At 47.0% G+C, this 27,278-nt stretch overlaps 1 protein-coding gene across 6 annotated transcripts in view; it reads right to left on the bottom strand.

The window, feature by feature from the left end:
- The window catches only part of DHTKD1 (dehydrogenase E1 and transketolase domain containing 1), a 63,059-nt gene extending 36,199 nt beyond the window's left edge, over positions 1 to 26,860 (bottom strand). For 5 of the 6 annotated variants that reach the window (XM_009457943.5, XM_063780430.1, XM_009457944.5 and 2 more), the window contains exons 1-7: positions 26,584 to 26,856; positions 14,131 to 14,286; positions 11,014 to 11,225; positions 8,039 to 8,233; positions 6,510 to 6,779; positions 4,106 to 4,277; positions 1,490 to 1,688 (exon numbers count right to left, since the gene is read on the bottom strand). In XM_009457943.5, the coding sequence (XP_009456218.1) occupies positions 1,490 to 1,688; positions 4,106 to 4,277; positions 6,510 to 6,779; positions 8,039 to 8,233; positions 11,014 to 11,225; positions 14,131 to 14,286; positions 26,584 to 26,737 (1,358 nt within the window). In that variant the 5' untranslated portion in view covers positions 26,738 to 26,856. Of the gene's footprint in view, positions 1 to 1,489; positions 1,689 to 4,105; positions 4,278 to 6,509; positions 6,780 to 8,038; positions 8,234 to 11,013; positions 11,226 to 14,130; positions 14,287 to 26,583 lie in introns of all 6 variants that reach the window. The other variant, XM_009457942.5, reaches the window with a different exon arrangement.
- Positions 26,861 to 27,278: the final 418 nt, after the last annotated feature.

Raw genomic sequence — 27,278 nt, 5'->3', positions numbered from 1 at the left:
CTCACTGCAAGCTCCGCCTCCCGGGTTCACGCCATTCTCCTGCCTCAGCCTCCCGAGTAGCTGGGACTACAGGCGCCTGCCACCACGCCCAGCTAATTTTTTGTATTTTTAGTAGAGACGCGGTTTCACCGTGTTAGTCAGGATGGTCTCGATCTCCTGACCTCGTGATCCGCCCGCCTCGGCCTCCCAAAGTGCTGGGATTACAGGCGTGAGCCACTGCGCCTGGCCAAATTTTTTTATTTTTAGTAGAGACGGGGTTTCACCATGTTGGCCAGGCTGGTCTCAAACTCCTGACCTCAAGTGATCCACCCACTTTGGCCTCCCAAAGTGCTGGGATTACAGGCATAAGCCACCACGCCCAGCATTTCAATAACATATTTTATTTAAGTCAATATACTCATTATATTGTCATTTCCATATCTAATAAATTTTAAAAATATTATTTTGGGTTTATATTTTACATGCTAAGTCTTTGAAATATGGTGTGTGTATTATCCTTACAGCACATTAATCAGGACTAGCCACTTTTCAAGTACTCAATAGCCACTGATGGCTAGTGGCTTCCATCTTGGACAGCATGGTTCTGAACATTCATTAGAATCTTCTGAGTTACCTCTCACCAAGGTGCCCGGCAGGTCTGCAGCTATGGTTTATAGAAATGAATCACTGAGGTTCTATTTCTGGTCCTGCAGACACTGCAGTAAATAGATTTGGGTGAGGTTTGCTTAATTCCCCCTGCTTCAATCTTCCCATCTGCTGAGCTGCTAAATTGCCCTTTTTCTATTCAATGAGGAACCATGTCAAGTGTAAAAGTATGGGAGGCCAGGCACGGTGGCTCATGCCTGTAATCCTAGCACTTTGGGAGGCTAAGGCGGGTGGATCACTTGAGACCAGGAGTTCGAGACCAGCCTAGCCAACATGGCGAAACCCCTGTCTGTACTAAAAATACAAAGATTAGCCAGGTGTGGTGATGCATACCTGTAATCCCAGCTACTCAGGAAGCTGAGGCACAAGAATTGCAATTGCTTGAACCCAGGAGGCAGAGGTTGCAGTGAGCCAAGACTGTGCCACCTGCACTCCAGCCCAGAACTGTGTCAGCTTTAGCTTTTAAAGTTTCATGTCCTGCCTGGGCATGGTGGCTCATGCCTGTAATCCCAGCACTTTGGGAGGGCGAGGCAGGCAGATCACCTGAGGTCAGGAGTTTGACATCAGCCTGGCCAACATGGCAAAACTCCGTCTCTACTAAAAAGTATGAAAACTAGCCAGGCACGGTGGCACACGCCTGTAATCCCAGCTACTCGGGAGTTTGAGGCAAGAGGATCACTTGAGGCAGGAGGATCATTTGAACCCGGGAGGTGGAGATTGCAGTGAGCCAAGATCGTGCTACTGCATTCCAGGCTGGGTGACAAAGCAAGACTCCATCTCAAAAAAATAATAATAGTAATTTTAATTTTTAGGGGGCATATCACACAAGGGTTTATAATTGTACCTGATGATTTTGTACATGATGGGGTTGGTGAAGAATGGCTCATCCAGCTCATTGTGGCCCCACTGCCTGTAGCACAACAGATCAATAATCACATCCTTGCGGAACTGGCGTTGGTATTCAAAAGCCAGTCGTGTGGCACGGACCACTTCCTCTGGGCTGTCTCCATTGACATGGATGATGGCACAGCCCACAAGCTTCCCTGAAGGACAGAAGACCAAGCCGAAACAGGACAGTTAACCCAGAATGACACTGGCCCTCTCTAAGCCCTACTTCCTGTTTCAAAAGACAGCCCAATCCTCACAGGTAGATATTGGTTTGGTTAACAACCCCAGCTTTGGAGACCAGCTGGCAAGTTCCAACTCTGGGACTTATTGTGTGACCTTGGTAAAGCTACAAATCTCAACCTACTTATCTATAAATCGGGAATGGGGCTCCTACCTCTTAGTGATGTTGCAAAGGTTCGATGAGTGAATGCACAAACAATTGTAATGCCTAACAGTGCCTGGTACATAGTAGTTAATATTTATTTTGTTACTGTTATTATCATTACTCTCTTTCTCCCTGAGATAAAAGGGTCGTTAAAGGATGTACCTTAGAAAAAGATAAATTTTCTCCAAAGAAGCTCAAGAATGGATCTTCAGTATCTTCATCAGACTAATCATAAAGGATTCACATAGACAAGCCTAAGAGGCATCCAGTCCAGGCTGTTTGTATAAAAGGAGAATAGTTGCTACCATCAAACAGCCTTGTAATCTGTGAAACTGGAAATGGGTAATAACAGCCCTGTCTTTATCTTAAGATGACCAATTTCAGCCTGGCACAGTGGTTCACGCCTGTAATCTCAGCAGTCTGGAAGGCTGAAGAGGGATCACACAAGACCAGAGGTTCAAGACCAGCCTGGGCAACACAGTGACTCAATCTCTACAAACATTATTTTAAAAATTAGCTGTGGCCAGGTGCAGTGGCTCACGCCTATAATCCCAGCACTTTGGGAGGCTGAGGCAGGTGAATTACCTGAGGTCAGCAGTTTGAGACCAGCCTGACCAACATGGTGAAACCCCGTCTCTACTAAAAACACAAAATTTAGCTGGGTGTGGTCGTGGACACCTGTAGTCCCAGCTACTCAGGAGGCTGAGGCAGGAGAATTGCTTGAACCCGGGAGGCGGAAGTTGTGGTGAACCGAGATGGCGCCATTGCACTCCAGCCTGGGCAACAAGAGCGAAACTCCATCTCAAAAAAAAAAAAAAAAAAATTAGCTGTGCATGGTGGCATGTGTCTGTAAATCACAGCTACTAAGGAGGCTGAGGAGGGAGGATCTCTTGAGCCAGGGATGTCAAGGCTGCAGTGAGCCATGATTGTACCACTGCACTCCAGTCTGAGTAACAGAGCAAGACTCTCAAAACAACAACAACAAAAAAAAACCTACCAATTTCCACAGGTAAAAAAGAAGCTGACTTTGATTCTTCACATCTTATTTCTTTTTTTTTTCCTTTGAGACGGAGTTTCGCTCTTGTTGCCCACGCTGGAGTGCAATGGCCTGATCTTGGCTCACTGCAACCTCCGCCTCCCGGGTTCAAGTGATTCTCCTGTCTCAGCCTCCTGAGTAGCTGGGATTACAGGCATGCACCACCATGCCTGGCTAATTTTGTGTTTTTATTAGAGATGGGGTTTCTCCATGTTGGTCAGGCTGGTCTTGAACTCCCAAGCTCAGATGATCCACCTGCCTCGGCCTCCCAAAATGCTGGGATTACAGACGTGAGCCACTGTGCCCAGCCTTCACATCTTATTTCTAACTATACTATTTCACCAAGTTTAGTGGTTGAACACATCCCTTTTCACTAAGCCCCTGTGCACTCCAAGTTTGAATATCCTAGAGATAACAACTCTGGTGTTGTACTCATTGTTTCGATCTCTGACTTGTACCAGATCACCCATCCAGTTATAAGAAATTTGAGATGGCACACTGTGGCTCCATCCTTGTCTTATTTCTTTGGATTTAAAAATCACACTGATAGGCTGGGCATGGTGGCTCATGCTTATAATCCCAGCACTTTGGGAGGCCTAAGCAGGCAGATCACCAGAGGTCAGGAGTTCGAGACCAGCCTGCCAACACGGTGAAACCCCGTCTCTACTAAAAATACAAAAATTAGACAGGTGTGGCGGTGTACACCTGTAGTCCCAACTACTTGGGAGGCTGAGGCATGAGAATCACTTGAACACGAAAGACGGAGGTTGCAGTAAGCCGAGATCATGTACTCCAGCATGCAGTACATGCTGGAAAGGGCAACAGAGCGAGACTCCATCTAAAAAAAAAAAAAAAAAAAAAAAATTAGCCAGACATGGTGGTGCACGCATGTGGTCCCAGCTAATCAGGAGGCTGAGGCAAGAGAATCACTTGAACTCGGGAGGCAGAAGTTGCAGTGAGCCGAGATCGTGCTGCTGCACTACAGGCTGGGTGACAGAGCAAGACTCTATCTCAAAAAATTAATTAATTAATTAATTAATTAAATGAAAGGAGGGATAACCAGTGAGGCTCATGGTTCTGTGTGCACCAGAGGTTTCCCTAGGAATTCCATGTCGGCTTCAGCAATATCAGTTCCTCCCTGTGTTACGTACCAATATCACTGCAGTATAAAGAAGACCTTCCTCTTTCGGCTGGAGTGGTGTAACCCAGCTGGTTATTAACAATCAAATGCACACTCCCACCAATTCTGAAATGCGGGAGATTGGACAGCGTGAATGTTTCAGGAACAATCCCTTGACCACAGAAAGAAGCATCACCATGGACCTAAATCATGAGGCAAGGGGAGGGGGTGGGGAGAAAAGAAACATAAGGGATTAAGAAATTTAGGTTTTCAGGTTGGAATAACTTTTTTTTTTTTTTTTTTTTTGAGACAGAGTCTTGCTCTTTCGCCCAGGCTGGAGTGAAATGGCACGATCTCAGTTCACTGCATCCTCTGCCTCCCGGGTTCAAGCGATTCTCCTGCCTCAGCTTCCCTAGTAGCTGGGATTATAGGCATGCACCACCACACCCGGCTAATTTTTTGTATTTTTAGTAGAGGCGGGGTTTCACCATGTTGGTCAGGCTGGTCTCAAACTTCTGACCTCAGGTGATCCACCCTCCTTGGCCTCCCAAAGTGCTGGGATTACAGGCATGAGCCACAGCAACCCGCCTCATTTATCATCATTTTAAAGAAAATGGCCTTTTCACCTTTTATTTCAGAAGTCAATCGTTTTTTGTTTTTTTTTGAGACGGAGTCTCGCTCTGTTGCCCAGGAGGGAGTGCGGTGGCGCAATCTCGGCTCACTGCAAGCTCCGCCTCCCGGGTTCATGCCATTCTCCTGCCTCAGCCTCCCGAGTAGCTGGGACTACAGGCGCCCGCCACCACAATCTTAAGATCAGCTCAATATACTGGGTAAAAATGAAGGATTAAAATAGAGTATTATAAATTATGTGAAAGGTAAACAGAATGTCTGGCTAATGATTTCAAGATTTCTATTTAGAAACACCCTATCAGGCCAGGTGCAGTGGTTCACACCTGTAATATCTACACTTTGGGAGGCCAAGGCAGGAGGGTTGCTTGAAGCTAGGAATTTGAAACCAGCTTGGCCAACCCAGCAAGATCATGTCTCCACAAAATAAAATAAAATAAATCAGCCAGGTATGATGGCACGCACCTGTAGGCCCAGCTACTTGGGAGGCTGAGACAGGAAGATTGCTTGAGCCTAGGCATTTGAGCCTACAGTGAGCTATGATAGCGCCATTGCACTCCCGCCTGGACAAAAGATTGAGAACCCATCTTGAAAGAAAGAGAGAGAAAGAAGAAGGAAGGAAGGAAGGAGGGAAGGAAGGAAGGAAGGAAAAAGGAAGGAAGGAAGGAAGGAAGGAAAAAAGGAAGGAAGGAAGGAAGGGAGGGAGGGCCGGCCATATCATAATGAAATCCAATTCTGCCTACTCCCAATTTATTCACTACAAGTTTCTGGCCTGTGAAAAATTAAAATGCATAGGATAACGTGGCATTTACAAACATAGAATATTTGATTGCCTTATATATTTATCTATTTCTGTGGAATTTGAAGACTGATTCTGAAATCCAGGGTTCATGATCTCCTGTAGTTAAAGGTTCATATTTAAATGAATACTCACAGAAGAAACATGACCACAGCCCAAACCTCTAAAAGATACTTGTTGTGTTACCAAAAACTGGGAGACAGGGTAGAAAAAGAACGAACCACACTGATAATTTGTGTTATGTGCCTTAATGCCAAAGACTTTCATTTTCAAATAAACAAGCAAAAAAAAAATAGGCTAGGTATAGTGGCTCATGCCTGTAATCTCAGCACTTTGGGAGGCTGAGGTGGGAGGATCACTTGAGGTCAGGAGTTTGAGACCAGGCTGGCCAACATGGTGAAACCCTGTGTCTACTAAAAATACAAAAATTAGCTGGGCGTGGTGGCACGTGCCTGTAGTCCCAGCTACTCGGGAGGCTGAGGCAGGAGAATCACTTGAACCCAGGAGGCAGAGGTTGCAGTGAGCTGAGATTTCGCCACTGCACTCCAGCCTGAGTGACAGAGCAAGATTCGGTCTCAAAAAAAAAGCCATAAAAAAGAAAAGATAATAAAGTAAACAAGAAACGAAGTAAAACCACACTTAAAGTCTTTTTTTTTTCACGCTTGTCTTGTTGTATGTATGGGAACCACAAAGCTTCCAAGAAGGCCATACTTCCAGAGAAATAATGACATCTGTGCTCTCAGAAGGAGCAGGTTTGCCAGCCCAAACCCCAAGTTAATTCATAAGCCATGCAAGGAAAACAGAAGTGGAAGCCCCAGGCTAAAGCCCGTTGCCTGAAGACTAAACCTCATGAATCTCCTGTTAGTTTTTAAAACAATCCCAGAATCTTTTTCCAAAAGGTCATCTCAGTTTCATCATGAATGTCTGCCATGTGCTTTCAGCCCTCCCAACCCACACATTCTTCCCAGTTTTCCCCACCTCTGGCCTCAATTTCAGAAGCTCCAAGTACCTGTAAGCAAATGACCCTGTCCCCCGGCTGGGCTGAGTTGTCTGGAGAGTAATCGCCGTCTTGGCGAGACTGTTGCCTGCCGCGAGTTTTGCCCACGGCCACGGGGTTGACGGCCTCCAGGTGCGAGGGATTGGGCAACATTGTCACGTGGAGGGGATGGTGCGCCCCAAAGTCCAGGTCCACAGAGGAGGTCAGGTGAGACAGGACGTCTCCAGTGGCTGAGAAATTCTCTGGAAATTCACTTAAGCCTCGCATTTTACGGAACATCAGCTATTGTGGATACATTCAAAAGGAAAAAAATGGCATTCATCACAATGGAGTCTAGGGAAGAAGCGCTGAGTTGAAATCATACAACAAAAAAGAAAATTTAAAGCCAGGAGTGGTGGCTTATGCCTGTAATTCCAGCACTTTGGGAGGCTGAGACGGGAAGATCACTTGAGGTCAGGAGTTCGGGACCAGCCTGGCCAACATGGTGAAACCCCGTCTCTATTAAAAATACAAAAAATTAGTTGGGTGTGGTGGCAGGTACCTGTAATCCCAGCTAGTAGAGAGGCTGAGGCTTAAGAATCACTTGAACCTGGGAGGCGGAGGTTGCAGTGAGCCGAGATCACGCCACTGCACTCCAGCCTGGGTGACAGAGCGAGATTAGGTCTCAATAAATAAATAAGTAAGAATACATGGAAAACCAATCCAAATACCAACTCTGTCAATTAACTAAACTGTCTAAGCTACCTCCTGGACCAACTGCTCGTATGCTTAGTTGCCTTTCCTCTTTTTTTTTTTTTTTGCGACAGGATCTGGCTCTGTCTTCCAGGCTGGAGGGCAGTGGCACAGTTTCAGCTCACTGCAGCCTCCATCTCCTGGACTCAAGAGATCTTCCCATCCCAGCCTCCCAAGTAGCTGGAACCATAGGTGCACCACCTAATTTTCATGTTTGTAGAGACCATGCCACCTAATTTTTATTTTTGTAGGGACAGAGTTTTGCGAGGTTACCCATGGTCTTGAACTCCTGGGCTCAAGCACTCCTCTTGCCTTAGCCTCCCAAAGTGCTGGGATTGCAGGTATGAGCCACCTTGCCCAGCCTTAGTTGACTTCCTAAAATGAATGATCACCATGAGTTTTACTTTTTAAAAATTTATTTATATTCAGGCAGCATCTTGCTTTGTTGCCCAGCCTGGAGTGCAGTGGTGAGATCATAGCTCACTGCAGCCTCAGACTCCTGGGCTCAAGTGATCCTCTGGCCTCAGTCTCCTGAGTAGCTGGGAACACGGGTGCGTGCCACCATGCTTGGCTAACTTATTTTATTTTTGGTAGAGACAAAGTCTCACTTTGTTCCACAGGGTGGTCTCAAACTCCTAGATTCAAGCCATCCTCCTGCCTCATCCTCCCAACGGGCTGGGATTGCAGGTGTGAGCCACAGTGCCCGGCCATCACCATCACCATCATTTATCACCAGAATGAAACCAGCAGTTTTATTCTGTTACAATCAATCATATAGTGCTACTGAGAAACACAGCGAGTAACCTTACCTCTGGAGGGAACTGCAGAAGGCCTGTCAATAAATTCAGCCTCCCTCTATGGGGCATCCCAATAATGACATCAGTGATCCCGCTGTAGGCCGACATTTTCAGCAGCTCGTAGAAAAAGCCCATCATGCTTTCAGCCCCTTCGCCTCCATATCGCTTCACTGTCGAGAACTTGGTGGCCAGAAAGTGGTCAAACTCCTGCAGAACATCATGTCAGACGTGAGCTGCCAGGAGACAGCCAGCTTCTCCAGTGGAAGGCAGATAAGTCTGTGTGTGTTGTGAGATGGCCCCACACTCCCCAAGTGGCCACAGCAATGCCACTTTACTACATATCCCGGAGAGAGACATAACACGGACACAGCGGGATGGTTTTCCTAGGATCCTGGACAGTAGGAGGGGCTGAGGAGAATAACCTGAGCGGCAGAATAACTCGCCCCAAGGAAACCCCCTTAGAATGTGTGTTCTTCTGGACTGGAATCCAGGCCTTAGATTTCTACTGCCTCTTCCCAGTACCCCAGTTTTCACACGGGGCTCTATGGTATGAATCAAGGCTGCAAACTATCCAACTACCCAAACTATTAGGAAGGGGCTTCTTGCCATCTTGACATTCCAGAGTCCTGGTCACAGCCCCAGCAGAGGTTCAGTTCCATTCATTTGTACTGAGCCTGTCTTCCACATGTCATCTTTTGATCATCTCAGATTAAGTTCTGAACTTAAGTATCTTTAGTTCTTAAGAAGTAAGACCAGGCCAGGCATGGTGGTTCACGTCTGTAATCCCAGCACTTCGGGAGGCCAAGGCAGGTGGATCACTTGAGGCCAGGAGTTTGAGACTTGGCCAACATGGTGAAACCCCGTCTCTACTGAAAATCTAAAAATTAGCCGGGTGTGGTGGTGTGCACCTGTAATCCCAGCTACTCAGGACGCTGAGGCAGGAGAATTGCTTGAGTCCAGGAGGCGGAGGTTGCAGTGAGCTGAGATCGTGCCACTGCACTCCAGCCTGGGTGACAGAGCAAGACTGTCTCAAGAACTGCAACTATACATAGCCCTGAATGGTGACAGTATGTCCTGTTACCAAAAGACTTTTTTTTCTCACATATTAAAAGAAATTTTAGGCCAGTCACGGTGGCTGACGCCTTAATCCCAGCACTTTGGGAGGCCGAGGTGGGCAGATCATGAGGTCAGGAGATCGAGACCATCATGGCTAACACATTTTAGGCTGGGCGCGGTGGCTCATGCCTGTAATCCCAGCACTTTGGAAGGTTGATGGGGGTGAATCACGAGGTCAGGAGATCGAGACCATCCTGACTAACACAGTGAAACCCCGTTCTACTAAAAATACAAAAAATTAGCCAGGCATCATGGCATGCGCCTGTAGTCCCAGCTACTTGGGAGGCTGAGGCTTAAGAATCACTTGAACCTGGGAGGCAGAGGTTACAGTGAGCTGAGATCATACCACTGCACTCCAGCCTGGGCGACAGGGAGAATCCATCTCAAAAAAAAAAAAAAAAGAAAACAAAAGAAGAATAAATTTTAAATAAAATTTTTAAAAATTTTGTTTAAAAGGCCAGGTGTGGTGGCTCATGCCTGTAATCCTAGCACTTTGGGAGGCCGAGGCGGGTGGATCATGAAGTCAGGAGATCGAGACCATCTTGGCCAACATGATGAAACCCCGTCTCTACTAAAAATACAAAAATTAGCTGGGTGTGGTGGCACGTGCCTGTAATCCCAGCTACTTGAGCGACAGGGCAAGACTCCGTCTCAAAAAAACAAAAATAAAATAAATAAATAAAACCTTAAGAACTATGTTTTTTTATTTTTTTGGACAGAGTCTTGCTCTGTTGCCCAGACTGGAGTACAGTGGTGCAATCTCAGCTCACTGCAGTGGTGCGATCTCGGCTCGCTGCAACCTCCGCCTCCTGAGTTCAAGCGATTCTCCTGCCTCAGCTTCCCAAGTAGTTGGGACCACAGGTATGCTCCACCACATCAGGCTAATTTTTTGTATTTTGTTTTTTTAGTAGACACGGGGTTTCACCATGTTGGCCTGGCTGGTATCAAACTCCTGACCTCAAGCAATACGCCCACCTAAGCCTCCCAAAGGGCTGGGATGACAGGCGCGAGCCACTGTGCCCAGTCAGAAGTAAGGTCTTAAGTAAGTCTTAAGTAAGGTCTTTTATAGAGTGACTAGACACATACACGAGAAGTATTTTGAGTCTGAGGAGAGCCAATAGGTCAATATTTTGGCAACCAACATTTTGCTACTTAGAATAAAGTGATATGCTCAGAACAAGGATCTCTGAGGAAAAATAAAATAATAAAATGGTGTGTGTTATATGATCTGTTGTGTTGAAGTAATGAGGGATTTAAGTTCAGAGTTAATGGCTCAATTCCCTCTCTTCAGTAGTTATATATCTTTTTCTTTTGAGACAGAGTCTCGCTCTGTCACCCAGGCTGGAGTGCAGTGGCGTGATCTCAGCTCACTGCAGCCTCCACCTCCCAGGTTCCAAGGATTCCCATGCCTCAGCCTCCTGATTAGCTGGGATTACAGGTGTGCACCATCACCCCTGGCTAATTTTTGTATTTTTAGTAGAGACAGGGTTTCTCTATGTCAGCCAGGCTATATATCTTTATAGGCAGTGAGGCTGACCTATGTCCTTGCTATTAAATGCTCCTTTTTTTTTGAGAAGGTGTTTCGCTCTTGTTACCCAGGCTGGAGTGCAATGGTGCAATCTTGGCTCACTGCAACCTCTGCCTCCTGGGTTCAAGCAATTCTCCTGCCTCAGCCTCATGAGTAGCTAGGATTACAGGCATGCACCAGCATGCCTGGCTAATTTTCGTATTTTTAGTAGAGATGGGGTTTCTCCATGTTGGTCAGGCTGGTCTTGAACTCCTGACCTCAGGTGATCCGCCCGCCTCGGCCTCCCAAAGTGCTGGGATTACAGGCATGAGCCACCGTGCCCGGCCTAGATGCTCCTTTTTACCTGAGATTCCAGCATTAGTTTCGACAGATGTTTTCGCTCTTCTGTGGTAAACGTCTCCTTTTGCAGTTCCTCAAACCGCTTGGCAAACCAGTCTTTCTCCTCCTGGCTCTGAAGTTGGGAGGTTTCAATAGAAATCTGCCCACAGTAGATTTGATTGAGATAGACTAACACTTCCTCAAGTGAGGCCTCTTCCTTCCCCATGTTCAATAATCCTGTGAAACACAATCAAAGGGGTCATCTTAAAAAATAATCATGTTCCTAAACATGATGTTGAGATTATTATATACTGTATTTTCTTCTAAATTAACCCTAATGTTTAAAAACTCACTTTCCCCCTTTAATTGAAGGCATTGTTTTGTTATATGCAGTAATGATTTTTACCAGAGATTATTGTTTCCTATGCAAAATAAATTTTCATATTTAAAATAATAATAATAATCATGTGGCAAGTTAATTCTGGAACATACCAAAATAATTACTTCAACGCAGAGTGCTTTGTTCTTAATAACTTGGGTCATTATTGGCCGGGTGCCGTGGCTCACGCCTGTAATCCCAACACTTTGGGAGGCAAGGCGGGTGGATCTCCTGAGGTCAGGAGTTCGAGTCCAGCCTGACCAATATGGTAAAACTCCGTCTCTACTAAAATTACAAAAATTAGCCGGGCATGGTAGCGTGCGCCTGTAGTCCCAGCTACTCGAGAGGCTGAGGCAGGACAATTGCTTGAACCTGGGAGGCAGAGGTTGCAGTGAGCCGAGATCACACCACTGCACTCCAGCCTGGGCGACAGAGCAAGGCTCTGTCCCAAAATAAATAAATAAATAAATAACTTGGGTCATTATTAATGCTTATCTCGATTTTTTTCTAAAGAAAAAACTAAAAATATGGTCAAAGGTCATGAAGTAGTAAAACTAGAAGGGGGAAAGCCCCCACTTCCTTCACAAGGACAGAGCCTACTGCTGCTTTATGCCAAGTTTTGTTTCTACAGTAATTTCTTTTGTATGTGTGTGTGTGATGGAGTTTTTGCTCTTGTTGCCCAGGCTGGAGTGCAGTGGCACGATCTTGGCTCACTGCAACCTCTGCCTCCCAGATTCAAGTGATTCTCCTGCCTCAGCCTCCCGAGTAGCTGGGACTACACGTGCACACCACCACGTCTGGCTAATTTTTTATTTTTAGTATAGATGGGGTTTCACCATCTTGGCCAGGCTGGTCTCGAACTCCTGTCCTCAGGTGATCCTCTTGCCTCGGCCTCTCAAAGTGCTGAGATTACAGGCATAAGCCACCACACCCGGCCCCAACCTTTACTTTATATTGCTTAGCAAGCTTGTCCAACCCACAGCCCACAGGCTGCATGTGGCCCAGGACAGCTTTGAATGTGGCCCAGGGCAGCTTTGAATGTGGCCCAACACAAATGAATAAACTTTCTTAAAACATTGTGAGATTTTCTTTGTGATTTTTTTTTGCAGCTCATTAGCTATGATTAGTGTTAGTGTATTTTATGTATGGCCCAAGACAATTCTAATTCCAATGTGGCCCAGGGAAGCCAAAAGATTGGACACCTCTGGCCTATGGTTTCTTTTTTTTTTTTTTGAGACGGAGTCTCGCTCTGTCGCCCAGGCTGGAGTGCAGTGGCACGATCTTGGCTCACTGCAAGCTCCGCTTCCCGGCTTCACGCCTTGCTATTAGATGCTCCTTTTTTTGCCTCAGCCTCCCGAGTAGCTGGGACTACAGGTGCCTGCTACCACACTCAGCTAATTTTTTTGTTTTTTTTTTAGTAGAGACGGGGTTTCACTGTATTAGCCAGGATGGTCTCGATCTCCTGACCTCGTGATCTGCCCGCCTCGGCCTCCCAAAGTGCTGGGATTACCAGCATGAGCCACCGCACCCGGCCAACTTATGGTTTCTTACAACAAAGTTCATTGTATTTCTTTTTTGTATAAAAAGATTTAAAGTATTGGTCTTCTGAGGAAGTTAAGATGCATCACCACTATATTCCAAATGAGCCATTAATCATGTCGCTTAATGTTTTCCACATTAACGTGTTTGCTTTTATGAGGTGCTGAGAAATCAATTCTTTCTGCAGAGGCTCAAGAAAAGGGCCTTTGGAGGCCCGTCTCAAAAAAAAAAAAAAGAAAAGAGAGAAAACTACCACCTTGCAAAGCCCAGGTAACCCCCCGAACCCTAAGAGACACTAAAATGATCATTGAGGGTTTAAATGCCATTACGTCTTGGGGTAGTTTATTACACGGCATTAGATGACTGAAACATGACTCACTGATGCACACAATCAGAATTTGATATTTGCAAGATTAACTTCAAAAAGTAACATGAGGTAGGACCCTGAAATCATGACTGATGATGCAGGCCCAACTTTTTCTAAGTTCCCAGGCTGGGAAAGAAAACAGAATGAGGGGGTATCAGCTTTGGAATGGAAGTAGCCCTGGATTTCACCCCACCTCTGCCACTGAGCAGCTATGAGTCATATAAGTCCTCTTTGTTTCTCCATCTACAAAATAAAGAGGACAATAACTACTTTTGGGAGTGATTTTGAGAATAAATTGACATATGCTAAGCATATGGCACTTTAGAGTTCAAGGTTTTTTGTTTGTTTGTTTTATCAGACAGGGTCTCACTCTGTTGCTCAGGCTGGAGTGCAGTGGCACGATCAAGGCTCACTGCAGCCTTGACCTCCGAGGCTCAAGCAATCCTCCCATCTCTACCTCCAGAGTGCCTGGAACTATAGGCGTGCACCACCATGCCCAGCCATTTTTTTTTTTTTTTTTTTTTGTAGAGACAGTCTCACTATGTTGCCCAGGTTGGTCTCAAACTCCTGGGCTCAAATGACCCTCCCACCTCGGGCTCCCAAAGTGCTGGGATTATGGGTGTCAGCCATTGTGCCCAGCCAATTAAATGTTTTTGAACCTTGAGAAAACAGGCCTCCTCAGAACTTCTAGAATCCCAAGAATGCTCCTCCCTGACCGTACTTCAACGTGCCCCTCGGGTCTCCTCACACCTGCGGGAGCCTCAGCTCCAGTGGGGATGCCGCTTCTTCAAGAACAGAGGCAGGAGCCTGGCCTGGTGTGCAGCTCCGAGCTCCCGCCTGCTGTGCAGAAGCCATACCTGCCGTGTGGAAGGGTCCCTGCAGTGTCTGCACCAGGGCTTGGATTTCAGGCACATTCTCCAGCAGGGCTTGTCCGGTGAAGAGGGGGTTGATTTTGGCAGCTTTATGACCATGCTCACGATATACTGTCACCAACCTGGCAAGGCCATGATCAACTAAATCAGGGGAAAATTTAAAAATGCAAACAGTTTAGGAGATGACTACAAACCACAAAAATCAGATTTTCAAAGAAGCTCTTACAGCCCTAGACACCTTACTTTTTATTTATTTATTTATTTTAGAGACAGGGTCTTGCTCTATTGCCCAGGCTGGAGTGCAGTAGAACCATCACTATTTTTTTTTTTTTTTTTTTTTTTGAGATGGAGTCTTGCTCTGTCGCCCAGGCTGGAGTGCAGTGGCACAATCTCGGCTCACTCCAAGCTCTGCCTCCCAGGTTCACGCCATTCTCCTGCCTCAGCCTCCCAAGTAGCCTGGCTAATTTTTTTGTATTTTTAGTAGAGACGGGGTTTCACCATGTTAGGCAGGATGGCCTCAATCTCCTGACCTCATGATCTGCCCGCCTCGGCCTCCCAAAGTGCTGGGATTACAGGCGTGAGCCACCGCACCCGGCCAAGAACCATCACAGCTCACTGCAACCTGGGCTCAAGTGATCCTCCTGCCTCAGTCTCCCAAGTAGCTGAGACTACAGGCGTGCACCACCACATCTGGCTAATTTTTTTTTTTTTTGGTTGAGATGGAGTTTAACCATGTTGCCCAGGTTGGTCTTAAACCCCTGAGCTCAAGCGATTCACTCACCTTGGCCTCTCAAAGAAGGCCAAGAAACACATTTTTACAATTTGTGTTTTTATTTTCAGAACCCAGAGACAATTGTTAGCATATTTTCAAACTTCTTCTTTTTTTTCTTTTCTTTTTTTTTTTTTTTTTCAGACATTGTCTTGCTATGTCGCCCAGGCTGGAGTGCAGGGGTTCAATCTTGGCTCACTGCAACCTGCGCCTCCCGGGTTCAAGTCATTCTCCTGCCTCAACCTTCCGAGTAACTGGGACTACAGGTTCCCGCCACCACGCCCAGCTAATGTTTAGTATTTTTAGCAGAGATGGGGTTTCACTGTGTTAGCCAGGATGGTCTTGATCTCCTGACCTCGTGATCTGCCTGCCATGCCTCCTGAAGTGCTGGGATTACAGGCATGAACCAATGTACCTGGCCCACATATTTTAAAACTTATAAGGTCCATTTTATGAACAAGTGTTGCTGTGGAATGATTTCAGAGCCACCCATGCGCTTGGGTTTGTATTCTATGCACTGCCAAAGCACACCTTTTTTTTTTTTTTTTTTGAGACGGAGTCTTGCTCTGTTGCCCAGCCTGGAGTGCAGTGGCGTGATCCTGGCTCACTGCAAGCTCCACCTCCTGGGTTCACGCCATTCTCCTTCTTCAGCCTCCTGAGTAGCTGGGACTACAGGCACCTACAGGCGCCCACAGGCACCCGCCACCACGCCCAGCTAATTTTTTCTATTTTTAGTAGACACAGGGTTTCACCATGTTAGCCAGGATGGTCTCGATCTCCTGATGCCATGATCCACCCACCTCGGCCTCCCAAAGTGCTGGGATTACAGGCGTGAGCCACCTCGCCCAGCCAAAGCACACCTCTTTACTTGTAGCAGGTTTAGTGAGGAAAGAACAGAGAGGTATTGAACACACACAGGATGTGTTTGCACTCATACAGCAGTTAGGTGGAGCCATAATAGCTCAAATAAATGAATCAAACCATCCCAGGAAACGAACTGATTTCAGCCTGGGGGTTAGTCCTATAAATTGCTAAGGGTTCTATTTTGAACCTTATTCAAGTTCTCCATCAGTGTCATATCAAGTAGGAAACCTTTATATTTGTGGCTAAAATCCAGACAGACTATGTCTAAAGCACGTCCCTGTGGGCCACTCTCACCTTTTATTTTTTTATTTTTTTTCTTGAGATGGAGTCTCACTCTATCGCCAGGCTGGAGTGCAGTGGTGCAATCTCGGCTCACTGCAATCTCTGCCTCCCGGGTTCAAGTGATTCCCCTGCCTCAGCCTCCCAAGTAGCTGGGACTACAGGTGCATGCCACCATACCCGGCTTATTTTTTGTATTTTAGTAGAGATGGGGTTTCACTATGTTGGCCAGGATGGTCTCGATCTCCTGACCTTGTGATCCACCTGCCTCGGCCTCCCAAAGTGCTGGGATTACAGGCGTGAGCCACCGCGCCCAGCTCCCACTCTCTTCTTTTAAGAACATATTCTTCCCTCGGCTCTACAGCATTGCAGGAACCTGGTTTTCTTTCTAACTCCGGAGCTACTCAACCTCAGTCACTTTTGAGGGACTTCTCTTTGCCCATCTCTAAATACTGGTAGCCAGGCATGGTGGTGCACACCTATAATCCCAACTACCCAAGAGGCTGAGGGAGGAGCTTGAACCCAGGAGTTCGAGGCTGCAGTGAGCTGGAATCTCACCATTGCACTCTAGCCTGGGTGAGAGAGCAAGATCCCATATCTAAAAAATAAAATACATAAAATATTGGTACTCCCCAGCTCTGCCCAAGGCCGCCTTCTCAGTCTATTTTCTCTCTGAGCGATCTCCCCCCAACTCATGATTAGTGGTATAAGAACAATAGCAAACATACAGGGCAATCTCCATTCCCATTGCAAACCAGCAGCCATATTGAAAACGTCCCCTTAGAGGCCGAGGCCAGTGGGTCACTTGAGGTCAGGAGTTCAAGACCAGTCTGGCCAACATGGTGAAATCCCATCTCTACTAAAAATACAAAAATTAGCCGGGTGTGGTCGCACGTGCCTGTGGAGGCTGAGGCAGGAGAATCACTGGAACCTGGGAAGTAGACGTTGCAGTGAGCCGAGATGGTGCCACTGCACTCCGGCCTGTGTGACACAGCAAGACTTTGTCTCAAAAAAAGAAAAAAGAAAACATCCCCTTAGAGAAGAACCCATGCCAAGGCCTAGACATCACTGCTTCTATTTCTTTTTCTTTTTTTTGAGATGGAGTCTCACTCTGTCACCCAGGCTGGAGTGCAGTGACACAATCTCAGCTCACTGCAGCCTCCGCCTTTTGGGTGCAAGCAATTGTCCTGCCTCAGTCTCCAAGTAGCTGGGGTTGCAGGCGCGTGCCGCCATGCCCGGCTAATTTTTGTGGGGTTTTTTTTTTGGTTTTGTTTTTTTTTTCTGAGGTGGAGTCTTGCTCTGTTGCCCAGGCTGGAGTGCAGCAGCACGATCATGGCTCATTGCAACCTCTGTTTCCCAAGTTCAGGCAATTCTCCCATCTCAGTCTCCCGAGTAGCTGGGATTACAGGCACGTGCCACCACACCTGGCTAATTTTTGTATTTTTAGTAGAGAAGAGGTTTCACCATGTTGGCCAGGCTGGTCTCCAACTCCTGACCTCAGGTGATCCACCCGCCTCGGCCTCCCAAAGTGCTGAGATTACAGGCATGAGCCACTGTGACTGGCCCACTGCTTCTATTTCTAAGTACTCACTAGCCAGGCTGCTAATGATAGACTAGAATACTGACACAGAAGTTGGCACAAAATAACCCTCCTTGCCACAAAGAACATGAGGCATGTAGCAGTTTGGCACCAGCAGAGAGAGGAAATCCTCTCTCATGTCAGGCACATCCTCCATTCACCCTGGCAACCCATGCTCCCTCAGACTACCATTTCTTCAGGCAGGTTTCTTCTTCCACCAACCCTATCTCCGACCCCTTCCCTCTCTGTCTCCACCTCCTTCCACCGAGACCTCTGGCACTCTGTTTCATGAAAAACAAACCTCTCTGAACGTTCCTCACACTCCTGGGCTTAATCAGAACTTGGCTGTCCCTAGAGAGCATGAGTACAACGTGAAGGTACTCAGTGGCCCTCACCCGCACCCTCCAATCTTGAAGACAAAGGTCGGCCCTCCTCATTCTTCACTGACATCTCCCTATCATTAGTTCTCTCTTTATAAACCCATCCTCTGAGGGACAAGCAATGGCATTAACTCATCTCAAATTGCCGACAGCCATTAAAAAATAATATTGTAGAAGAATGATTGATGAAAAAGTATCCAGACTTAATGAATGGCCGGGCACAGTGGCTCATGCCTGTAATCCCAGCACTTTGGGAGGCCAAGGCGGGCCAAGGTGACCTCATCACCTGAGGTCAGGAGTTTGAGATCAGCCTGGCCCACATGGTGAAACCCTGTCTCTACTAAGAACAAGAAATTAGCCAGGCCTGGTGGCAGACACCGGTAATCCCAGCTACTCAGGAGGATGAAGTAGGAGAATCGCTTGAACCCAGGAGGCAGAGGTTGCAGTGATCCGAGGTTGTGCCATTGCACTCCAGCCTGGGTGACAAGCATGAAACTCCGTCTCAAAAAAAAAAACAAAAAACACCTAATGAATGACCACAATATATAAAGCATGCACCTACGTTGTTACACTGTGTATGTACATATGAGTAGTTTATAATATATATTTTATCTTATAGTATATGTATTAGTATATGTAATTATATATACTTATATATATGCACACATATATATTTCATAAACAAAAGAAACTGATCAAAAATTTAAGTGATAATCCTATGTAGAAATTGCCGACTTTTTCTTTTTTCTTCCTTTTTTTTTTTTTTAATCAGAAACAGGGTCTGGCTGGCTGGGCTTGGTGGCTCACGTCTGTAATCCTAGCACTTTGGGAGGTGGAGGCAGGAGGATCACGAGGTCAGGAGATCGAGACTATCTTGGCTAACACGGTGAAACCGTCTCTACTAAAAATACAAAAAATTAGCCGGGCGTGGTGGCGGGCACCTGTAGTCCCAGCTACTCGGGAGGCTGAGGCAGGAGAATGGCGTAAACCCGGGCGGCGGAGCTTGCAGTGAGCTGAGATCGCGTCACCGCGCTCCAGCCTGGGCGACACAGCAAAACTCCGTCCCGAAAAAAAAAGAAACAGGGTCTGGCTATATTACCCAGGCTGGACTCATACTCCTGGGCTCAAGAGATCCTCCTGCCTCAGCCTCCCAAGTAGCTGGGATTACAGGTGCACGTCATCACACCCAGGCAGATTTGTTATTTTTTGCTTACTGTATTCTCACAGTTTTCCATAGTGAACATGTACAATAAAGATCTTTTTTTTTTTTTTTGAGACAGAGTCTCGCTCTGTTGCCAAGGCTGGAGTGCAGTGGCACCATCTCGGCTCACTGCAACCTCTGCCTCCTGGGTTCAAGCGATTCTCCTGCCTCAGCCTCCCAAGTAGCTGGGACTACAGGCCTGTGCCACCACATCCAGCTAATTTTTTGTATTCTAGTAGAGACGGGGTTTCACCGTGTTAGCCAGGATAGTCTGTATCTCCTGACCTCGTGATCCGCCCACCGCGGCCTCCCAAAGTGCTGGGATTACAGGCGTGAGCCACCGCACTCGGCAATAAAGCTCTTTCGAATGCAGCCATTTAGCGGACTTGCTGCCTGATGCACTCACTCTAAAAGCTTTGGTTTGTGGCTTCTCTCTAGCATATGCAGCACTGCTCTCATCAGTTGACTTTGTGCTTATAAGAATCAGTTCTATTTGTCCCTAAGACTGTTGCTGTGGGAAAAAGTAAAATTAGGGGAAGAAATCAGAAAAATCTAGAAATTTTGCATTCAGATTGCTTTATTTTCTTTTTCCTTTTCTTTTTTTTTGAGACAGTCTCGCTCTGTCAAAATTGTTTTAAAAGAAAAAACAAAAGAAGTAAAAAAAAGAAGTAAAATAAAAATCAATGGAATTAACTGATCAAGTTCCAATTTCAAATGCTCTAGATAAAACGTACTTCAACTGTATTACCTTTATAATAAAGAATGAAATTAAAAGATTTAATTCTTTTTGCCTGGAAGGATAGAAAAATAAATAAATAAAAATAAAATTTAAAAGAATGAGAGCACAGCAATAGAATTATTCATAAAAAACTTCCTATTACTGGATGGCCATTGTGGCTCACACCTGTAATCACTTTGGGAGGCTGGGGCAGGAGGACCTCTTGAGGTCAAGGGTTTGAGACCAGCCTGGGCAACAGAGTGAGACCCTGTCTCTACAAAAAATACAAAAATTGGATGGGCGCAGTGGCTCACGCCTGTAATCCCAGCACTTTGGTAGACCAAGGCGGACGGATCACAAGGTCAGGAGATCGAGACCATCCTGGCTAACACGCTGAAACCCCATCTCTACTAAAAATACAAAAAAAATCATAAGCAAGACTCCATCTCAGAAAAACAAAACCAAAACCAAAAAAAACCCCACAGAAATTAGCCGGGCATGGCGACACGCACCTGCAACCCCAGCTACTTGGAGGCCGAGGCAGGATAATCACTTGCACCCAGAAGGCGGAGGCTGCAGTGAGCTGAGATTGTGTCACTGCACTCCAGCCTGGGTGACAGAGCGAGACTCCGTCTCAAAAAAAAGAAAAAGAAATGGAAGCGGTGATCTCTAGGCATTGACATGGGTTCTTCTCTAAGGGGATGTTTTCTTTTTTCTTTTTTTGAGACAAAGTCTTGCTGTGTCACACAGGCCGGAGTGCAGTGGCACCATCTCGGCTCACTGCAACGTCTACTTCCCAGGTTCCAGCGATTCTCCTGCCTCAGCCTCCACAGGCACATGCGACCACACCCGGCTAATTTTTGTATTTTTAGTAGAGATGGGATTTCACCATGTTGGCCAGACTGGTCTTGAACTCCTCACCTCAAGTAACCCACTGGCTTCGGCCTCTAAGGGGACGTTTTCAATATGGCCGCTGGTTTGCAATGGGAATGGGGATTGCCCTGTATGTTTGCTATTGTTCTTATACCACCTCTGCCTCCCAAAGTGCTGGGATGACAGGCATAAGCCACCAGGCCCAACCTGTTTATTTGTTTTTTTGAGACACAGTCACTCCGTGGCCCAGGCTGGAGTGCAGTGGAAATTTTGGCCACTGCACTCCAGCCTGGGCAATATAGCAAGACCCGTGGTAGCTCACGCCTCTAATCCCAGCACTTTGGGAGGCCGAGGAGGGTGGATCATGAGGTCAAGAGATTGAAACCATCCTGGCTAACACGGTGAAACCCCATCTCTACTAAAAAAAAAATACAAAAAATTAGCCGGGCATGGTGGCGGGCGCCTGTAGTCTTGGCTACATGGGAGGCTGAAGCAGGAGAATGGTGTGAACCCAGGAGGTGGAGTTTGCAGTGAGCAGAGATCATGCCACTGCACTCCAGCCTGGGCGACAGAGCGAGACTCTGTCTCAAAAACAAAACAAAAAAATACAAAAATTAGCTGGATGTGGTGGCACGTGCCTGTGATCTCGCTACTGAGGAGACTGAGGTGGCAGGATCACTTGAGCCCAGGAGTTTGAGGCTATGGTAAGCTGTAATTGTGCCACTGCACTCAGTCTGGGCGACACAGAGTGTCTCAAAGAAAACAAAACAAAACAAAACAAAAAGCAAAACTTTCTATTACTGCAGAAATGAAAGAATTACTGTAAGAGAAAAATGAATACCTTTATGTTAGGCGTAATACCGCCCAAACAGTTTACTATTCATAATATCTGCAAAAGGTCACAGGAATTAGATTTGATGTTTAAGTCCGTAACGAAGCCAGAGAGAATAGAGAAAACAACAGCAGATACACGCCTGCACTCCTCTTAAAAATAAAGGAGAATATCAGAGGCATGCTTCTGGCTCAGAAGACTAACACATGGTAGACGCTCAAGAAATATTTGTTATTATTTGAATGAAGTCCTGAGATCAAGAGTCATGCTTCATGATAAAAGCTTTTCAGAGCCCTCAAACTTAGAGTACAAGAGCTGAAGCAGCTTCTTCTCCCTCACTTTGCACCCTCCCATGCCAAGCCGTGGGGCCTGGTGGGGATGCACGCATTACTCCAGTCTGCCTTGCCGCTGGAGAGGCTGAGTCAACCTGGGCCAGACTGAGCTTTTCCAGATTTTGAAACTCGGAATTGAGAGATAGCTTATGAGAAAAAAGCTAGCCAGAGACTGCAGCCTTCAGAAAAGCCTGGTTGAGGGCAGATGGCTTGAGCTCCGGAGTTCAAGACTAGCCTGGCCAACATGTGAAACCCTGTTTCTACTAAAAATACAAAAATTAGCCAGGCATGGTGGTGAGCACCTGTAGTCCCAGCTACTCAAGAGGCTGAGGCAGGAGAATCTCTTAAACCCGGGAGGTAGAGGTTGCAGTGAGCTGAGATCATGCCACTGCACTCCTGCCTGGGTGACAGAGTGAGACCCTGTCCAAAAAAAAAAGTAAAAGAGCTAATATTTTCATGGACTGGGTGCAGTGGCTCATGCCTATAATCCCAGAACTTTGGGAGGCAGAGGTTGTTGGGTCACTTGAGGTCAGGAGTTCAATACCACCCTGGCCAATATGGTGAAACCACGTCTCTACTAAAAATATAAAAATTAGCTGGGCGGGGTGGCATATGCCTGTAATCTCAGCTAATCAGGAGGCTGAGGCAGGAGAATCACTTGAACCCAGGAGGCATAGGTTGCAGTGAGCCAAAATCACCCCACTGCACTCCAGCCTGGGCCACGGAGTGACTGTGTCTCAAAAAAACAAATAAACAGGTCAGGCACGGTGGCTCATGCCTGTAATCCCAGCACTTTGGGAGGCCGAGGTGGGTGGATCACCTGAGGTCGGGAGTTCGAGACCAGCCTGACCAACACAGAGAAACCCTGTCTCTACCAAAAATACAAAATTAGCCAGGTGTGGTGGTGCATGCCTGTAGTCCTAGCTACTCAGGAGGCTGAGGCAGGAGAATCACTTGAACCCAGGAGGCAGAGGTTGTGGTGAGCTGAGATCGTGCCATTGCACTCCAGCCTCGGCAACAAGAGCGAAACTCCATCTCAAAAAAAAAAAAAAAAGGAAGAACACCCATGAATCACTACTCCTAAACCCACCTCCATTTTAAATTGGCATTGTTGATAAATAAATTCAAGTTTCCTTGGAAATCAAGGTTTACAGAGGTGAAAGTACAAGCTGTTACAAATACCTAGTTACAAAGAACACTCATCATGGGTCAAATTGTAACTAGTGAAACCACTGCCATCCAAAAGGTTACTAGAGGCAAATTCAATATCTATTTAATTATTTATTTGTATTTATTTATTTATTTATTGAGACAGAGTCTTGCTCTATCACCCAGGCTGGAGTGCAGTGGCTTTATCTCAGCTCATTGCAACCTCAGCCTCCCAGGTTCAAGTGATTCTCCTGACTCAGCCTCCCGAGTAACCGGTATTATAAGCACACACCACCAGGTCAATTTTTGTATTTTTAGTAGAGATGGGGTTTCACCATGTCAGCCAGGCTGGCCTGGAACTTCTGGCCTCAAGTGATCTTCCCAGCTCGGCCTCCCAAAGTGCTGGGATTACAGGCATGAGCCACCACACCCAGGCTCAATATCTCTTTAAAGCCTTAATACAAGGGAAGTCTTAGTGAATGATGTGGTCATCCTATGTAGACATTTATTTTAGCCAAGATAAACATATGAAGAAAGAAGGCCAGTGAACCGGGCGCGGTGATAAACATATGAAGAAAGAAGACCAGTGAACCAGGCGCACGCTGAAGTGAGCTGTGACTGCACCACTGCACTCCAGACTAGGTGACATAGCAAGATCTCATCTCAAAAAATAAAAATAAAACACGGTAATAGTTTAATATGTTGCCTAACATATAAAGATACTTGATAATTAATGTTACGTTTGCACATACAAAATGCAAACGTACTATATGTCACAAATAAATTGCGTATATAGAACCCTCTTTTCATTCCTTAGGAAGTATAAATTATTTGGGGCTGGACACGGTGGCTCGTGCCTATAATCCCAACACTTTAGGGGGCCGAGGCAAGCATTTCACCTGAGGACAGGAGTTCGAGACCAGCCTGGGCAACATGGCAAGACCCTGTCTCAAGTGATCTGTCTGTCTCGGCCTCCCAAAGTGCAGGGATTACAGGCGTGAGTCACTGCGCCTGGCCCCACGTCTGCACCACACCCAGCTAATTTTTGTATTTTTGCTAGAGACGAGGTTTCACCATGTTGGCCAGGCTAGTTTTGAACTCCTGACCTGGTGATCCGCCCACCTCGGCCTCTCAAAGTGCAGGGATTACAGGCATGAGCCACCGTGCCCGGCCTAATAAATAAAATTTAAAAAATAAAAACTAAAAAGATTTGATGTGAAATATGAGGTGAAAAAGATAAAGGTGGATTGCTCATCTCAGATTACTATACCTCTGTGGCAGAGACTGCTACGATTCCTAACTTCCATTCTGAACCCTCTCTTTGATAGTAATAGAGAGCCCAGTATATGGCCACCGAGAACAAAGAGCCACCTCCCAGCCTTCCCCATAACCTGGTGGCCATGTGACTAAGTTTTGGACAATGAGAACGTAGCAGCAATGTATGCAACTTCTGGGTCATGACCGTTAAGGGGAAGGAAAGAAGATATCCCTTCTCTTTGTATATCACAACACCTGAACTCTTCCAATCTAATACAGAATTTGGTACCAGAGGTGGGTTGCTGCCCTAACAGAGCCTAAAAATATATATGGCATTGGATTAGCAGCCAGGCAATGGGTACCAAGGACACAGGTATTTCCACCTAGAAAGCTGATGGGCAGTGTTATGCTACAGGACAAAACATTTGGTTTTTGTCCTGTAGGACAGGACTGAGGCAGACTACATGCCCTTGAAGCCTGTAGCTCAGGAGCGTATGTTCATTGTATCTTGTCACTTTCAGGAAGGCCCAAGAAGAAAGATGAGGTCAAGTTGGAGCTCCCTAATGAGCAAGTAGACAGGAAGGGGAATTCGGCTCTGCAAAAAGGAGGTTCCCTCTTGGCCAGGCACAGTGGCTCATGCCTGTAACCCCAGCACTTTAGGAGGCCAAGGCCAGTGGATCACTTCAGGTCGGGAGTTCAAGACCAGCCTGGCCAACATGGTGAAACCCCATCTCTACTAAAAATACAAAAATTAGCTGGGCATGGTGGCAGGTGCCTGTAATCCCAGCTACTCGGAACACTGGGGCAGGACAATCGCTTGAACCCAGGAGACAGAGGTTGCAGTGAGCCAAGATCGTGCCACTGCACTCCAGCCTGGGCGACAAAGCCAGACTCCATTTTAGGATTAAAAAAAGAGAGAGAGACAGAGATATGAGGTTTATTTTAAATGCCCTCCGAAGTGAAGAGCAAAATATTGAAGTTCTAGTGTGTGATTGATGGAACATTCCAAGGTCAGGTGCCCAGATGCCGAAGGGGATCTTCAACATTAATCTAATGATCAGATCAAAGATGCCAAATGATTTTCCTCTAATAAGCAATCTGTACTTATCTTCTACTCCGTGAGGATAAATAATGATACAATAATTTTGGAGCGTAAACCAAATACTCAAAATTAGTCTCGCAAATGAGCATGCAACAGAAGTTCCAAAAGCTGATATTCATGACTGTTAATTCATTAAAACCACCAGCACATATCGAGGTGTCAATAGAGTGGCTAAAAGGAAAAGAAAGAAACCCCACCAGCACATAGTTCCAAATTCAGCAGAGTTAAGAGTTAAACTCTGAAATTAAAGTAACAGACTAGCTACAAGGAGACAAATACATAATAAATATCATGCTGTCTTCCAAGACTGGAACTAACTGCCCACTTCTCCCAAGCAATGCAGTCTTGGACCCCCCACCTGCTCACATAAAAGAAGCCTCAGAGATGGTCCTGGAAATGTATCCTTGGGAGACCTTAAAACTTTTACTTCTCCCACAGCTCTGCCTCATTAAAGAGCTGGTTTTCTAGGCTGGGTGCAGTGGCTCAGCCTGTAATCCCAACACATTGGGAGGCCGAGGCTGCAGGATCAGCTTGAGCTCAAGAGTTCAAGACCAGCCTGGGCAACATGGTGGGACCCCATCTCTACTAAAAATGAAAAAAAAAAAAAAAAAAAAAAGCTGGGCGTGGTCATCCCTCTGTGTCCCCAGCTACTCGGGACGCTGAGGTGGAAGGATAGCCTGAGCCCAGGAGTTCGAGGCTGCAGGGAGCTGTGGTCGCAGCACTGCACTCCAGCCTGGGCCACAGAGAGAGACTCCGTCTCAAAAAAAAAAAAGGAAACAAAAAGAGAAAGAAAAAAAGAGTTTCTCACACGTTTCCAACAAAGGAAAGAAAAGCCCTTCCGAAAACAGGTCCGGACCAGCAAGATGGGAAGACCACCCAAGCGTGGACCTCAAGGATCCTCAGTTACAGAGGATGGACGGGGGATGACCCCAACACTGAGCACCCACACCTACCCTCTGCTCCCCTCACCTCCCCCTCCTCCCCACCGGCCGCGCGTTCAGGCCGGCGGCCGGTTCCCCGACCCCGACACCCCACCGCAAATCGGCCAGGGGAGGCTTCTGCGTCCCAGCCCCCGCTCCCACCGCCCGGGCCTCATCCCCGACCTGGGGGGCGCTCCAGGGCGCCCTGGGGCTCGCGGCTCTCGGGCTTCCTCGGCCGGTAGCCGTAAACGCCCCGCTCGGTCTGGTAGCCACGCCAGAGGAGAGGGGGAGCCCCGCCGAGGCCCCGTCGTGCTGCTGCCGCAGTAGCAGAGGCCATGTTCACCAGATCTCCCGGCCAGCATGCTAAGGCGGGAGCCCGAGGGGGTCCCACCAGCCCTGGTAAATCCGGGACTCTTCAGAGGAGGCCGGAGCCCCGCCCCCAGACAACGCCCCCGCGCCTGATTGGCCGAGGGGCCGGACCCTGGAAGCCAATCCGTGGCAGCGGCACTCACAGCAAAGCGACGCCCAGGATTGGGGCGGGCTTCCAGGGCGGTTCCGGCGGCTGAGACAGCCCTGCTCCACCGCAGGGCGGGGCAAGTAAGTGTTCCGCGGGGCGGCACCTGCTCCCAGTACGAAACTGGATGTAGCTGCAGCGCCTGTAGTCTCCCGCCAGGAGTGTTCACCCATCACGCCTCTGCCCAACCGCAAAGACACAGCCTAGGGTGTCTGTTACAGAAAGGACAAATTAGCCACAGGGTGGATAGGAAATGGCTAGGACTGAGACCAAGGGACGCAAAAAGCAAAGGTTACTTAGCGCAGCTACAAAATCAATACCCCTAATTTTTTTGTTTTCTTAAGAAACATTAACAGAGGCCGGG

This window comes from Pan troglodytes, chromosome 8 (assembly GCF_028858775.2).
Source record: "Pan troglodytes isolate AG18354 chromosome 8, NHGRI_mPanTro3-v2.0_pri, whole genome shotgun sequence".
NCBI classification, from domain to species: domain Eukaryota; kingdom Metazoa; phylum Chordata; class Mammalia; order Primates; family Hominidae; genus Pan; species Pan troglodytes.
This window is presented reverse-complemented; position numbering and strand designations above follow the sequence as displayed.